Below are 17,902 nucleotides of genomic sequence, written 5' to 3'. Positions count from 1 at the left end.
GCCTGCCACTGAGGGGAATCAGCCCGAGCACATAAGTGTCATTTAATATCTCCAGAGCCAGAGGATTTTGAATTACTTGACATATTATCTTCCCAAAACAATTAAGAATCAGGGTGTATTGAATCTCACTGGTTTGTGACACAAATATTAGTAAAACTATCAAAGTGTGCAGAGCTCGCTGTTCACATGTCCAACCCTCGCATGGTGCCATCTTACTGTCCCATTTTTCCATTCTTTAACTGCCTGGTTTTGGTGAGCCTTTGCCCACTGCAGCCTCAGTTTCCTGTTCTTGACTGACAAAAGTGGAAACTGTTGTGGTCTTATGCTGTATTTGTATCAGCCAATTAACAAGGACAATTGCATCTATGTGAACTTCTGCAATTAATCAAGATGGACTTCAAAGACTTTGGTCATTAATCTTACAGTTCAAACACAATCGATGTTTAATCACTGACCCTTAACACTTAGTTTAATAATTTTAAACCATGATTTTACCTATACATAATTAATATTTACATTACATTCATAATGTTAGCAAGAGGGGAACTGGCCCCCACAGTGAGTCTGGTTTCTCCCAAGGTTATTTTTCTCCATTAATCTACATCTTATGGAGTTTTGTGTTCCTTGCCACAGTCTCCTACAGCTTGCTCACTGGGGTTATTAATACAATTATCATTTAATTATTTTTAAACACTATTAAAAATCGTATTTTATCGAAATTACACTGATGATTAATCGACTTTATAGACATTACAGTTTTATCGTCTGTTAATGCTGATATTCTGTAAAGCTGCTTTGAAACGATGTGTGTTGTGAAAGGCGCTATACAAATAAAATTGACTTGACTTGATACGTACTGTTTCCATCGCTTTGCGATTGTCCAAGGGAGAGATGGATTACATCGACGCTCGTTTGCTCTTCCTTGTATTCCCGAATGTCATCCTCAAATTTTGCCACCTGAATTTCTCAACTCGTATTCAACAACCTGAATATTGAGACCTGAATTTCATGACCTGAAATCCACGACTTGAATAATAAAAACTTGAATTTCACAACATGAATTTTTGAGGTGAATTCACACAAAATATTTTCAAATATTTAAAATGAACTGCAAAACCTTTTTAAAACATCAATTTACACCCAGTCTTTTTTGAAGATCATGAATTCTGAGGCTATTTTCAAATATAAAAATTACCCCATAGACAATCTTGTGGTCTTGCTGAATACCTTACAAATTCTCTTGATGAATTTACTGGGAAAAGGGATCATTAGCAGGGAATAGAACCTGAAATTAATTCTGAAATCCTCCACTTTGTCAAGCAGATCTCATAACAAGCCAGATGGGAATACCTGAATAAAAACACAACAGGACCCCTTTTTACTCTTGCATGAAGTCAGATTTGAGCTACTGAATAAAATCAGATTTCATGTGTCATGATTTCCTAATGAGGAAGCTCTTTTTCAACCTCTGGATATATTGCATGAACATTTGGAAATTTAGCAGCATGACAAGAGTCCACGTGCATTGCCAAGAACTGGTCTCTCGACATGGCTTTCCTCAGCAAAAATTACTTTAAAGTGATCAGGGCAGAATGGTTCTGGAAACCTCCAGAGCTGTCAATAATGTCAACGTCTACTGCTCTGTTGGTATATGTTGTCTGGACAACCCCTAGGTTGTGCTTAATAATAGAAAGCAACTATATTACAAGACTAATGTGGCAGATTTAAAGGCATAAACTTCACAGCAATAACATATGTGCTGTAGGAACTGTGTTCGTGAGTTTTGAAAATACATTTTGCTCTGTCTCTCAATGGATGTGTGAAAGGAACCCAGTAATTATACATTGTGAGCTACTACCCTGCCAGTGTTGTCAATTGGTGTGACCAATATAGTCATTAGCTGACAGTCTTGTCCCCTGTGTGCTATGAAAGTAACACTCGGCTCTCCTCGTCACAAACCACAGAATGCTGGTTAGATGTTCACCAGCTATGCAGTAGACCCAGTGAGTGTGTTTGCATGTTTGCATGCTCTAAAATATCTGGCAAAAGAGGTGCTGGTCCATCATATGCTGCTTAAAACATACATGTTTTAGATATTGACTGAAATGCGCTAATTGCAAAAGTACCTGCTGGGTATATGTGTGGTTCTTTGTTAGTTTGCTTGTTGATATTTGTAAAAAACATATTGATATAGGCAAAGACATTACATAGACTAACATTGAAGGAACAAATAATATCTAGGGACCAGAATATCCTGTAATTAGAGACTTTGGGTTGGGCATTTTTTACTTGAGCCAGAATCACTTTACACTAGCAACCACTAAGAACAACTCAGCAACCGCATATCAAAATGCTAAAAAACATTCAGAACAACTAAGCAACCACTGAATCCGCCTTAGCATTGTGGAGGTGAAGCATGTAGCTGGAGAGTAAAAACATCTAGGTTCATACAAACATTAACTTCTGAACTATAATTGTGTTTTCCATGGGGCATCGGACATTAGAGAATATTAACCACATTAGCATTCATTCAGGCTACCAAGCTGACAGGACACACATTAAAAATGTTATGCCCGAAGCGCCATCATTCATTTTTCCTTGCTGGAATTGTCCCATATAATGTTCACCCAGGTGAAACCAGGCTTGTGCTTTCATTCATTCCATTATTTAATTTTAAAGCAGGAAGTCCAATGTACGATATTTTGGACTGTGAGGGTATCATATCACATTTACAGACACCTACCTGAAAGTGCATTGGTTTATTAATCCATAATATATATTATAAGTATTGGACCCAAATAATTTCAGAATAGTTAACTGTGATATGATATTCTACACAATCAGTGTTATCGTGTATCTGTTTGGAAGTTTGCCACTACAAACTTTTCAAACTGCTGGTCAACCTGTGTCATTTATCAGCTCTTCAGAGTATGAATTACCCATACTTGGTTAAGAAGAGTTCTATTATTTCAAAGAACACGTCTCAAGAAAATTCCTGAGGAACCAGAATGGTCTGCATATGACATCCTCTCCAGTGCATATTATTGATTTGTGCTGTGCACTGTTTTGTCTTATGAACACACAGTGGTGAAATAAAGAAACTAGTCTTTGTGTAGCGTCATAGCTTGCACATCCAGGAGTCATGGCCTAGTGGCATTGAGTTGAGATGTGGTGCTAATGCAGGGTGTCAATTTGGAAACCAGCTCATAAACTGACAAATCAAATCTCCTCTTGTTCTCTTGTTTTGCCTTCCTTGTTCTTTATTAGACTGCCTTCAAAGAGAGACAGAAGCCTTTCTCCATATTTGGCTTTTTTTTTGCCACATTTAGTAGTTATAACAGTTATATGTACATAAAAGGCAGAAAATGCTGGGGAAATGACAGAGAAACAGGGTCAGAAAATGTGGCAACTTGAACTTGCCTTTGCCGCATAAACACCTCTGAACATTGTCTTGGATTTGTGCAAACCACTAGGCTAGGGGTGGGTGGTATGACCAAAATCTTAAGGCATGGTCACTTTTACCTTTGCATGACAAAATTCTGTGAACAACATCCCCATCTCAATAGAAATCTGCACAATCAGGAATTTCACCTGATGTTCTTCTGGTGACAAAGAATTACTCCGCACAAATTTCGTTGACCAATGAATTCACTGCCATGTTTCTTGGCTCGGCAGTGACCTGAGTAGGCAATACTTTGTACACTACACTGAATATTCAAAGGAAAATAATTTAAGTGGTGAGTTACTTTATTAATTCACTTTCTGCAATCAGTTCAAATAGAGCTTAACATAACTTAACATGTGTCTTGAGTTAAACAATGCATTCAAGTAGATAGGAGCTGTTCTCTTATGCTGCTTGTATCCATAGAAATTGCTTCCCAGGAGCATTCCAAAGATGGCATCCAAGTGGACTGACTTGCCTTGAAAGGAACTTTTCCGCAGTCAAGTTCTATATTAACGATGCAAGTTGTGACGTTGCTTGTATGCTGCCAGATACATCTTAACTCTGGTTTACATTGTGTCTATAGGCCTTCACACACCAAAGGCGTCACCTATGATAAGATCAGTGGATGCAAAGCAGTGATACAGCAATATCATTGACATGTTAAGAGAACCCAAATGAGAAACTTTGTTTCCATTTTTACAATATTTGATGCAAATGAAATACATCCTCAAAGCTGGTTTAGGATTTCTCTCTCAAGTTACTTCAGCATGTCGGTGGTCAATACAGCTTTCTGTGCTTTAGTGCCACCTGTTGCATTGGTTTTGGTAACTGCAAAGACTACTGGCATGTGATCCAAAGATCATGTTTTATTGGTCAGGACATTTCATCACGGGCGAAGGAAACAAAATTGACACACTCACCAAAAAAAAAAGCTTTGCTTTGTCTGCCTGGGATTCATTGTGAATGCTTGCTCTAGGTGTGAATGGTTCATTATGAATCAATTGTTTTCATTCAAACTGTAGTTCACGGTGAAAATTCGTGGTTGGTGTGCAAAGGCCTTTACACCCCTTTATAACAAGCTATTCCTCGTCTTGAATATTAAGGACACGTTGCTCTGCATTTTTGCATTGCTTCATGTTTCTTCATCGCTTTCATGTGTATGTAATATAATGCTAGCCCTACACAAGGCCACAGCAACAACAAGAGATTTCCTTTAACATATGTGCATAATAATTCCTGGGTGGCATTGACCGCATTTGTCCTCTTGTTTTCTCTCTTGTAGGCTGACAGGTAATGAACCCCTGTCCATTCTGCCCTTAAGCTCACAGCCAGACGAGAGGGCGGGCAAGGCGCACTACAAGCTCTGTGATCGACTCAAGCTGGAAAAGAAACAACGCAGAATGTGCAGACGGGACCCTGGTGTGGCAGAGACTCTGATGGAGGCCATCAGCATGAGTGCCTTAGAGTGCCAGTACCAGTTCCGTTTTGAGAGGTGGAACTGCACCTTAGAGGGTCGCTACAGGGCGAACATTTTAAAAAGAGGTAAGCAACAGGGTTGAAATGATTAGTCGCCGTTATCGACAACACAACAACGAAAAAATTGTTGAGTAATTGTTTGAGCTCATTTATTGTACACTTGAGATAATGATGGCGTGCGAAAGAAGCACTTCAGCTCACACCTGATTGAGGAGAGGAAGAAGCTCATAGTCCAGATGCACTCCAATGTTTCCAAACAGCTTAAGGTGATGTAGATCGGAAAGTATGAGGAAATTATACAAAATAAGAAAAATAAAGAAGCACTCTCGTTGTGAAATAAAGCGGAGCCGGAGCTGTGTTGCGCTTAAGCAAAACTTGCATGTCAAAGTGTCTTTAAAGGAAGCACCATGGCATTATATCTTAATAATGTATCCTTTATAAAGTTAAAATAATAAGGAAACAGGTCATGTAAATGAGTACAAACTCCAAAACTCCGGTTAGCGCCTCTTCTAAGAGTCACATGAAGTCATCCGATCTAAGGGCGAGAGATTGAAACTGCACCCGGCTGATGCAGAGTCTGGCGCGAGAACGCTCATCGTCGTCGTGCTTGCCGCAGCAAAATTATTATGTGATATGTAGTGAATCAAAACTTATATGTTGCAGTGTGTATCTTATCATGAAGAAAATCAGCGATATACAACTCTTTTAAGAATAGACAGTTTGTTTTTTGTAAGTTAAAGATTGATCGAAGTGAACAAAAAGGTGAGAGAGGACAGTCTTGCCCTATTATATACACTGCAACAAAATATGTATTTGATTTGTTGTTGCTTTGGCTTGTTTTCCCATATAAATATCTAAATCTCCTTTAAAACAACATGCATTTACTTTAGGAGTTACACTGCAGAAGAAAAATTTGTTATTAGAGAATGTTGAATATAATTTTAATCCATCCATCCATCTTCAACCGCTTATCCAAAGTCGGGTCGTGGCTAAATTTTTATAATATGAAATATTTTAATATTTTAAAATATCTAAAAATACTAAAAACAAGATACATTGTCATGAGAAGCAGCATATGATATCTTTAGACTTGATTCAGAGAATGTATCTTGAATATAAGTATATTTTGACTTTAATGGACTGGCAGAAATATGAACAAGTGAAAAATACACTTATATACAAAATACACTAATATTCAAGATACTAATATTCAATATACATTCTCTGAAAACAAGTCTGAATATCTTATATGTTGCTTCTCAAGTACTTTGTATCTTGTTTTAAGGATTTTTAGACATTTTTAAATGGAAATAACAATATAATTTTTTCTCAGTGGATTTTTTTATGGAATTAAAATATTTTTTTTCCTTTAATTCAGTGAATGTCATTTCAAGGAATTTTTAAAAGATGATTTTGTCCTCTTTATTGTTAGTAAGCATGCATAATACAACCTTTTAATTCAGGGCACAATCTGAATAGTTGGTGAAGACCTAATGATAAATCGTTGCAATAATCACCCGAATAGTCGAATAATCATTCATAATTCATCACCCCCACCTTTTGTTCTGGTATGCAAAGGTGCCTGACCCACACAAATCCTCCAGTGTTTCACACCCTAGAGGTACATGTAAGTATGAGAGGGGTTTGGTGCTGTTTCTGGCATTCCTGTAGGAGAAATCCAACCCTTAAAATAGCAGAAAAATCACTGGATTATAAGACAGAAATTAACTGCTGGCTCCCTTGTAATCTTCATGTTCTTCACAGGCTTCAAGGAGACAGCGTTCCTCTATGCCATCTCTTCAGCTGGCCTGACCCACGCCATGGCCAAAGCCTGCAGCGCCGGCCGCATGGAGCGCTGCACCTGTGACGAGGCTCCAGACCTGGAGAACCGCAAGGCCTGGCAGTGGGGTGGCTGTGGAGACAACCTCAAGTACAGCAACAAATTCGTCAAAGACTTCCTGGGTAAGAGGTCCAACAAGGATCTCCGTGCCTGGATAGACATGCACAACAGCAACGTGGGAATAAAGGTAGGCTGCTTAAATATGTTAAACAATAAAATTATTGTTTTGTAGTGCAAATTTTACATGTATATTACACTGAAAAAAAAAAAAAATTTCACCTTGTTTAATATAAAATAGTGTTAACACAACTTTAAATTTAATAAATGTATTAGTATATATTAATATTATTGTTATTTTAATCTAATAATGTTAATGAAAGTTAACAAATACAACAATTATGAAGTGTTCCCAAATATTGGGTAAGACCATTGTTTTTTTTTTTTGTTGTTTTAAGAATAAATGTTAGACATTTATGCTTAACATTATTAAATACATTTGTAAATAGGGTACACATGTATAATACACTATATATATAAAATGCCCTTAATGTAATTTTGCTTACTTAAATTTATCTTGAGGATTAGATATTTTTTACTGGAGAACAAGAGAAAATTATAGATTAGAAAAATGACTTTTTGCAGTGTGTGATCCTGAATATCAATAGCAAAACTGTCTTTTAAGCTGGGGATCATAAATAGTGTGGAAGAGTTATGGGTTTGAGAAGTACGCACGAGTAAACTGAATATAGAATGAAGCAGTTGATTTGCATTCTTTCTTTCTGTTCTTTCTTTCTTTCTTTCTTTCTTTCTTTCTTTCTTTCTTTCTTTCTTTCTTTCTTTCTTTCTTTCTCTCTGTTTTTGCTGTGGTGGTTAAACAAATCGCTCCATACATTTTTTAAGGTCACTTAAATAGTCTGTAAAATACCCAGCTTAAATCACTTTAATTGACTATTTAATTCAGTAATTTATAATAAGTGCCCATTAATCAAGGCTCGGCATCCCCTTAAGTCTAAAGAGCTATAGGTTTGTCCCAAATGTAAGTCTTCCATCTTCCAAGGAGGCAAGGTAATATGGAGTCCCTTGTAAGAATAAAAACAACAAAGAAGGAAAAGAAAAAAAGCCCATAACACAGAGCCAAAGTAAACTACAGGTCTGGCACCAAAAGATTGTCTCATATTGTTCGTTTTAGTTTTAGTATGGATATAAATTACAGCATGGCTCAGCACAGACTTGTCCTCTTTGCTCGGTCCATCTGAAGTAGTCCTCAGGCCATTTTGACTGCGATAAGAGATTTACAGCACTGCATTTTATGTTTTTGTCCATCTGCACATGTAAGGAGGTGTACAGTCTTTGGGGTCAAATCCCATATGGAGAGCAAACATGGAATGTGCTAGCCTCGGCATCCCCTCCGCTTTAAAGCTGACATTTCACATTTTCCTCTGCTTGCATTGTGGTGGATTTGCAGTTTCTGTTGAACGAGTTCACCACTTGTTTAACAGAAATTGTCCAGACAGCACCTCATATATTCTTATCTTAAAGTTCACTTTCTTACAGAAATGTTAAATGGGTCAAACATTGTGGTTGGTAATGCTCACTGAAAAACATGGCGTTAAGGTAATGTACAGTGTGAATAGTTTTAAAGGTGCACTCATTTTTTCCCCATTAAAAAGTTTTACTCCTAAATAAATTAATTGTGTTTTTTTAAACATATGTATAAAATCATGACCACTCACATGAGAGGAGGACTCTAGTCATATAAGTAACCTTATAAAAGCTGTTTTATTCCACACTGGGCAGGGGTGCCTTCATGGGGGCTGCCATTTTAGAATCACATGACCAGCTGAATACTAGGCGCTTAATCTCAGTAACTGCCCTGTTATTGGAAACTTTCACTCTTGGATTAAATTAATCATGGCTGATTGTGAAAAGTGAATTTCTACAATGGCATCTGAAACTGAAAACTGTTGATTTTAAATGATGCTGCATCCACACCAATAGGCATCACTGTAGGTCCAAGATGACACTAGCAAAAAGTTACTGAGTGCACCTTTAATGTGTGAGATCTGTTACACCATGTCCTTATCAGATGCTACACGATAAAGCAACTAGCAATTTAATCTCTTACCTGTAAACCACGAGTTCTTGCTGTGACTGAAACAAGTGGCAGGACATTATATGTTTTTCAATGTGGTGCAGGGTGCAAAATCATTGGTCCAAAATCTTGTTCTACATAATTGTATGGTGTATTCACCAAATATGTTCTTATTGGAGGTAACTGGGCGCAAATCAAATTTGATGCCTCAAATTTGGCTGTTAGTTGAGAAGATGTGTTTGATTATTTTGAGTGATCTGACTTCTAATTTGGAAATCTAGTTTATATTTATTGGATAATTTTGACAGACAGAGAATATTGTATTCGAAACCTTTACTGGAAAAGCACAAAAATGCGTAGAGCTCTCCTGACTTGTTTGCATGTAGACTTCTGTGTGACTTGAGTTCCTTAAAAACCTCTAATGACTAAAATTAACTTTAAGGTTGCCATTATAATAATATCTTTCTTGGTGATCCCTACACATAATTGACATTTTAAAGCAGAGCTTTTTTGACTAGAGCCATAATTATGGCGATTAGGAAGGAATGAGGATAATACTGTACACCTCAATGGGCTGTTGGGCAGGGTTAAAGCAATCAAAATATGAGGGAGCATCAAAGTTATTGCTTCAATGTGCTTTTGAAATACTTGTTTTGTAAACAATCATGCCCATATGTTCAACTGACCTTTCAATATGAAGGGTAACATAAGGGTTTGGTAAACATGGCACTCGCTGAGTCTTTGATGTGTGGCAGCTGAGCTCTGTGCTGTGTCTGTAGAGATAATAGGAGACATAAATGTTGATGTTTGGTCAAATTCTTCACTGTGATGCCTTTGATGTGTGTCGTCTCACCACTTTCAACATTTGTCCTGCCCAGGTGATCAAGGCTGGGGTGGAGACCACCTGTAAGTGTCACGGAGTTTCAGGCTCCTGCACTGTGCAGACTTGCTGGAGACAACTGGCACCTTTCCACGAGATCGGCAAGCAGCTTAAACAACGCTACGAGACTTCAGTTAAAATGGCCAGCTCCACCAATGAAGCTACCGGAGAGGGGGAAATCTCGCAGACGAGATCCCAGGGGCAACAGCCCCCACCGGGCCCACGGCCAGACCCCATTCCCCGCACCACCGATCTTCTGCACATCGAGGACTCGCCTAGCTTTTGCCGGCCCAGCAAGTATTCGGCAGGCACGTTGGCGCGCAAGTGCTACAAGGATAAAAACTGTGAGGCAATTTGCTGTGGCAGGGGCCACAACACTCAGAGCCGAGTGGTGACTCGGCCGTGCCAGTGCCAAGTACGCTGGTGCTGCTATGTTGAATGCAAACAGTGTACTCAAAGAGAAGAGGTTTACACCTGCAAAGGGTAAAAATCATGACAACCATGCAGAATATCTCTGACCAGAACAGTGAAGAGAGACAAATGAGAGTAAGTGGAAAACAAACAAAAAAAAAGGGACCAGAAGTAACGTGTTGGAATAGGTGGATTCCCTTGTCCTGATTTGGAGAAAGTTAAAAAAGATAAAAAGCACTTTTGAAGAGGTTTTGCAAGGCATTTATTTTCCAAGTGGAGTGGTGTGAAGGCTGTATAATATACCCAGCCTAAGGGAATTGTCCACAAATTTGAGAGACATCTTGGAACTAGACAAAACACTGTGCTGAGTTACTCGTATGCCAAGATATCAATCAGTGGTAAAATCGAGTCTTGGACAGACAATTGTTTGTTCAGTGATCTGACAGTCTCTGAATAATAGCTTGAAAATGTTCAAGCTGTGTGTGTAAGAGTATGTGTTTATATGTGAGTTGAATCGATGGCGTCAGATTTATTCTACATGCACATATATTCTACACCCACACAAGAGTGTGTGTATGCATATGTACATAGATACAATTATATTATAATTCTATTATATACACCACTTATCTGAGTATGTTGAATAACCACTAACCACACAAAAGTTTTAATGTTTGTGTGCTTGCGTTCACTTTGTGTTGTAATTCTCTTTGATAAGCCCCTTCGTAAAGCAATACTTTTTTGATTTGTGTCTTTCTGTGGATATAATTTATGGAACTTTGGCGGACAATTCCTTTGCAAGGGACAAAAATTATTAGCTTTTCCTCTTGATATCCTTTTTTTTATTGTTTGCTTGACAGTGAAAATCTTTGCCAGTCCATTTAAGATTTTTCTCTGCCTTAAATGAACTCTACAGATGACTGTTCAGGGAACAAGTGAAACCACTATGAGCAGTTGGATGGTAAAGAAAACTTTGAGATATTGCAAGCAGGAGTGTTAATCTCCATTATTTAGGCCTCCACCTGATGACAGATCCATCCATCCTCATTAAAAGCTGCTGATTCATTGCCGTAGTCGCTGCAACAGTGCTTTTCAGGTGTTGTTGTTTTAGGATGCCATGGTTCATGGTCACTTTATGTTCAGTGAGTTTTACAGACAGCTTGAGGGTGTAACGAAGAGACGAGAGTAAACATGACAGCAAATGTGAGCCACAAGAGTCTGCACTGAAAGAGCTAAATTATTCCCCTTTCTGAATTTGATTTCTAGGAACAAGTATAGTTAATCTCAAAGCTAATACAGGATTTGATGTTGGAAATTATGGTGGACGATTTTAACACCTGCTAGATTTCAGTTGGGAATGGCGGTCAAAGTGCGTTGGGCCACATACACACTGCATCTAGATGATTCTAAGTTCAGTCATGAAGCTCTACATGGCACATGCTGATAGGTTCTTTGAACATGTAACCTGTTAGCCAGTGAATTTGCGTACTCTCTTTTTGTCTCACATTTAAATTGCATCAGATGTTTGCATGTAAGCCGATTTTACTGCAGAGTGCTATGAAAGTTTTCTTTCTGAAACCCTCCTCCCCAGCAACACATGTCTAGATCTGCTTCAAGGGGATTGTATGTATGTTAAATTGTGCAGCAGCAGCATTGTACACAGTCTTCATGCTCAACACAGCATGTGTGTGTCCTTGCTGTATCAAGACTTAATACTTGCTCTGCAGTGGCAGCAACGTAGCAGACCTAGTCCGCAAAGACCAAAAACAGAAATCTGTTATTTGTGAGAGTGACAACAGAATTCACTCTCAAAAGGTCAGGAAGTCACAACCTAATTTTCGTTAAATCCACAGTGTGTACAGAACCGAATTGAACAATGATTTGTTAATGCAGTAGCACCACTCTCTTTTGGCCACTGAGGTGCTACAAAAATAACAGAGCAAATTTGGGAGTGACTCCGGCATTCTGTACTGGTACAGAGCGATAGTTTGGGGAATTCATTCACATATTTTAGATGCAAACATTTGGAGTGTGCACGTGGCCAAAGTGAACTGCTTGAACGTGGTTCTCCTATCACATTGTTAATCAGCAGCAACTTTATCTAACTTTCTTTAGAAAATATACTTCTAAAGTTTCATTGAACCTATTCTCAATTCTCAAAACAATCTTTGGTTACAATTAATTTACTATATCCTCCTGTCAACTCCATTATTATAGATTGACATATTTATTTATGTCCATATGGACATGGATGTCATACATATTGTTAAATAGAACACTGAAATTGCATTAATTTTTTTTTATTATTTAAAATGACCAAATGACAGGATCTAAGTTTCTGATCAGACTTTTAGTCACTTAAAAACAGACTCTGTCAACTTAGTGGCGGCACCAATTTTGACAATGTATGACTTTGGATCCAGACCACCAGACTCTCTTGAGATAAACATAGTGTAAATACAAATCTATATATAAGTATATGAATTAATTATATATGCTTTTTTATTGTTTTAGTTGAGTGTGAATGAACTACTGAGTGAGGGACTGACAAAAAGTAAAATGGCACCATTCACGCACTGAAGCTTGGAAGCTCTTCTATTAAGTATTTAAAGACGTATAAATGATATATATATATATATATATATATATATATATATATATATATATATATATATATATATATCATAAAATTAAAAAAAAGTTTATGTTATACAGACATAAGTGAGGCACATGCAAACCGCTCAAAGGCATTTGGACAGAAGTTTCCAGAATTGCTGTTTAGATGTAGCCCAAGCTATCCAAGTAGAGGTACGCTGTTAATGTAAGTTCAAATAAAAATCAAATACATATTGCATGAATTTCAAGCGCCAATTTCAGTGCTTTTTACATTGATAAGATGTTACCAAATAATCCCCAGTAAGCACAAGTACATCACCAAGATATTAGTCGCTCTTTGCAATCTATGATTCAGTGCCTTATTTTTGTATAAAAATCTTAACATGAGCATATTCATGTTGCAAGAACATCTGCTAAATGTTGTTCCATGCATCCGACAGGACAATGTGACAACTCGGTGATGTAAGTGTTTAATCAGTCAGAGGGTAAAGGATAACCACATTACCCATAAGAATACCCCTGCAAATGACAACACTGCCAAAAATGTTTTTTTCAATCAGTATATTGTCTTGCTCTCTAGTAAAAATATCTTAAAGGGATCATGACATGAGAAATCTAATTTTCATTGATCTTTTGACATATAAGAGGTTATTGTGCTATAAAAACATACTTTAAGTTTCAGAACTCAAAACCTCCTTCTCACTGCTAAAAGAGCATATGTTGAAAACTAAGTTGCCAAAATGACACGTTCCCTACTTTCTCCACATTATGATGTCCTCCAATAGGGTGAGGAAAATTAAAAACTTAATTCAGTATGTATTTTCTGCAAACAAGTCTTATCTTACACCAATTTTCTTCTCAAGTAAATTGATTTTGTTTAATGGATATTTTGTTAGTTTTACTGGAAAATACTGAAATATATTTCATTAGAAACAAATACATAGCAATATTTCTGGCTGAGAAGGGATTTTTAAATTTTTTTTAACCTTATGAGCTGAATTCCAAACAGTAATGTGATGGGCGACATGCCAGTTAAATAACGCTTGTAAACATATACATAGACCTTTGCACGCTACATGGAAACCATAATGGCAATGCAGAGTCTCTCATCAGTCATGCCCTCTGCCCACAGCAGAAGTGAGCAGAAAACAGCATGGACATACGTACTCTCCTCAGATGCCTGCTCACATCTGTTCTAGCTTAGTAAATATGTTCTGTTGACAAACAGTATAGATACCATATATATCTTTCACATTTTTGGCATGTTGCATGTTCTCAGTAATCAGTCATATTTTCTTAGTGACAGAACGCAGCGTGAGATGACGTTATCCGTTTTTGTCTTTGATACTTGTTCTTACTTTCCAATGCAACCTATAAAATCTATTGGGTAGGATCAAAGGAAACAGAGAAGAAATATAAATTATTTTGAAATGTTTTATGAGCATGTGTTAAGTGTACATTTTGTAAAGTTGGTTTTATATTCCTTTTTTTTTTGTACTCTAGCTTCCAATGTCCTGTTTTGGTATTTGCTTTTTGGGGGTTGAGATAGTATGTTTTAATTCAATATAATTGCTCCTGATGGCTAAAATAAATCATACCCCCCTACCCCCAATGTAAAGCACAATCCAAATCCTCTCAAATTAAGCCTTGCTCCTATGTATGTTTGCTAATCTCAAGAGCAATGTAACTATGTCCCTGTTTGATTATAAGGAATGTAGATCAAAGAGTGCCATTACGTAGTATGTAACCATCACACTACCAACCTCACCCACAGTACAATTATGTCCCAGTAAGTTGTAGCAATCTCACAATGCAAATGTTGTTTTCCAGTAAAAAATTCTAAACATATTGATTAAAACAATTACAAAAAAAATTAAAAATCTGACAATTCTATATATACAGATTAAGATATATTCTCTGAAACAAGTGCCAATATTTTATGCAATATTACATTTATCTTTAAGAATGTTTGGATATTTTTTACTGGAAAACAAGAAAAAAAATAAAGGTATTTTTTTAAATGAATTATTTGGGCATAAAGCCTAATACATTTTTCTACTTCTATATTGATTATGGAATCAAATAAGCATAAATTTCATGAAGAGCAAGTCAGTTGATCGGATCAAGGACACTTAACATTGGACAATAAAATGTTGTTGTCAATTTCAAAGGCTCTGTCACTATTCTGATTTTTGTCAGGGTTTGTGCAATGCTTTAACTGTTCATAGGCACTCTTTTTCTTTAGGTTAGAGTTTTGTCAGTTGGTTGTCTTTGTCCACTTTTTCTTGTCTTATGGGAAGCTATTTTCTGCTAAATTATTTTCCTCTACCTCATGTGTATAGCTTGTAGGTATAAACTGATCATGAATGACTGGTAAGAATGTATTTAAGTTATTTAACATCTTTGTATAACAAAGGCAGGACAATCTGAATATAATAAAATAATAATACAAAAAATGTCAGAATTTTGTGTTTCTGATTTTGCAAGAAAGCTTTCTTCAGGTTTGGCTCATGTATTTCAATGGAAAGAGATCAAATAAATATAGAAATAAGACCAAATCAAAAGAAAAAAACAACAACTTGTCACAGGAAACATAATATGCTTTTCATATTTTTAGATTTGTTTGGAGTTTAAATTCTGGAAAATTACCATATTGCATAGCAAAGAATAGGCCTTCGCATTGACATAAAATGGAGTTATTGTAAATGGATAGTTGATTGCATGGCCATGGACGTTTTATTTTTTATATTTTTTAACTACAAGATTTTAGTCATTTATAATTAAAGTGTACCTATAATTTAAGTTCTATCAGGAAGACTTGAGTGAAATTTAAGATGACATTTATTTGATGAATATAAAACGGAAATTAATCTTTGGCGTAAGCCCAGTCTGGTGGTCCGAAGTAGTTGTACTCAGAACCATCATATCCTGCCGGAGATAGGAGGCAGGGGCGAGGAACCTACCCCTGTGCAGGACGGGACTCAACTGGTGGTGGTGGGGTGGTGGAGGTTGCCATGTTAGCACATTGAAACAGCATTGTGATAGATAGTGAGCAGACTTATAAAGCAATGGCTTACATGTGATTGGCTGGGAATTAACCAGCTAATGGTGCGATGATGTACAGCTGCTAGTCTTCCTGCTAGAACTACGCTGCGCTTACATTTCTGTGATGTTTTTCACAATTTTAAATCACCTTTTTGGACCTGTGTCCTGACAAATGCATTTTTAAAAGTACTAATATCCCATTTAGTCTCTAAATTATAGGCATACTAAGAAGCAGGCATAGTAAGAGCAAAATTATGTTTAAAATAGATTTAGATGGAGTATAACATGTCAACTTCTCAAAAGTATTTCATGTCAACAACCAAAAAAACAGCAACCCTCTAAACGAATGTAAGTTTCATTTTATTTCACTAGCTTGGAAAGTAAGCTGATTATATTAATTAAAACTGTCATGTTTAAAGAAATAATGAGATCTCATTCAAATTAATTCTATTTTCATTTTTAAAATGACTTATACTGTAACTTATGCTGGCAAGTTCATAAGTAATATGATCATGCAACCCATTTTAGGTACTACTATACAGCCCTGTGAGGATCCTACACAATCAAGTGCAAAGAAAGACATGTCATTAAGGAACATAGGAACATTAAAATGGTCAACAGGGTGTCTGCACAGCTTCCTGTTCTTTTCTTTATCCTGTTTTGGTGGCATGGCGATCCATTACGAATAGGAAAAAGCTGTCTAGAAATGCCATGTAAGAGCTTTTTGCCTGATGACAGTCAATCTCTGTAATGACAGACACTTGATTCAACTGGAAAGGAAAATTAAATATGAGATCTCTTTAATTGCTTCTCATAAAGAGCAATGAAATTAAATGAAAAGTAAATTAAGATTTTATTTATTTCACCTGTGAATATAGACCATGTTCAGATTTGTCTGCAAACAGAATTCAGATCACAGTTATATGAATTCACAATCAAAATCAGAATAAGCTTTATTGCCAAGTATGCTTACACACACACACACACACACACACACACACACACAAATACACGCACAAAAAATAAATTTGTCATGGTGACAGAAGCTTCCATTTTTATTATAAATAATAAAAATATAATAAATATAAATTAATATGCATTGACACAATGAGAGACTTTGGTGGCAGTTTTAACTGCTCATGAGGTGGATAGCCTGAGGGAAGAAACTGTTCTTGTGCCTGGCGTTTCTGGTGCTCAGTACTCTGTAGCGCTGGCCAGAGGGCAAAAGTTCAAAGAGGCAGTGGGGTGAGTGGGATCCAGAGGGATTTTGGTGGTGTACAGTTCTTGGAGGTAGGGCAGGGGGCAACCAGTAATCCTTTCAGCAGTCTTAACTGTCCTTTGTAGTCTTCTGATGTCCGATTTGGTAGCTGAACCAAGCCAGACAGTTATTGAAGAGCAGAGGACAGACACTACACAGGTACACTCTCTGAGTGATGATCGATCATTAGTGATGACACCTGCTGTTAACAAGCAAAGTCTAATGAAGAGAAATAACAAGAACAAGAAAACAAGAAAACAAACCAGCAGATACCACAACAATTGAATCTGTCTTACTGAGATTTACCTCAACTGCAAATAAAATAGATTATTGGACAAAAATCTCTTAATATTTTTACTGCTACCTGTACAAACACATTTTAAATAACATTTGTTTGCACATTATTGTATAACAATTCTACATTCATAAATGATTCATTCATATACTGGAAGCTTCTATTCAGAGGCCAAATTATTTGTGTGTATGAGCACTGATAACAAAAACACTGATATCTGATGGTATCAGATGGAAATATCAAGGAACTTTGATATACAACTACCATATTTATTCATCATTGTATATTTACGTGGTTCATCAAAGTACTTCAAAGAATATCATGGTACTACCATGATTACCTGAATGATGCTCTGAGTCATTCAGATTGAATCGCAAACCGTTTCAGACCACTTTGCCATCACATGTGACCATTTCAATGTAAAGAACCGACTCAAATGAGTGATTCATTTGTGAATCAAACATCTTTACTTCTGATTCAAAACTAATCCAAAAAATATTTTCAGTTCAAGACATCCATTCCAAACACCCTCTGGAATAGCATC

The 17,902-nt window shown here is 36.7% G+C and overlaps 1 protein-coding gene across 1 annotated transcript in view; it reads left to right on the top strand.

The window, feature by feature from the left end:
- Positions 1-15,191, top strand: part of wnt9a (wingless-type MMTV integration site family, member 9A) — a 49,422-nt gene extending 34,231 nt beyond the window's left edge. Inside the window, 3 exon segments of the mRNA XM_052128788.1 lie at positions 4,728-4,987; positions 6,686-6,948; positions 9,732-15,191. Of these exon segments, the coding sequence (XP_051984748.1) occupies positions 4,728-4,987; positions 6,686-6,948; positions 9,732-10,220 (1,012 nt within the window). The 3' untranslated portion in view covers positions 10,221-15,191.
- The last annotated feature ends 2,711 nt before the right edge of the window (positions 15,192-17,902 follow it).

Source organism: Xyrauchen texanus, chromosome 6 (genome assembly GCF_025860055.1).
Source record: "Xyrauchen texanus isolate HMW12.3.18 chromosome 6, RBS_HiC_50CHRs, whole genome shotgun sequence".
In the NCBI taxonomy this organism is placed as follows: domain Eukaryota; kingdom Metazoa; phylum Chordata; class Actinopteri; order Cypriniformes; family Catostomidae; genus Xyrauchen; species Xyrauchen texanus.
Note: the sequence above shows the minus strand (reverse complement) of the source record. Positions and strands in the feature narration are given on the sequence as shown.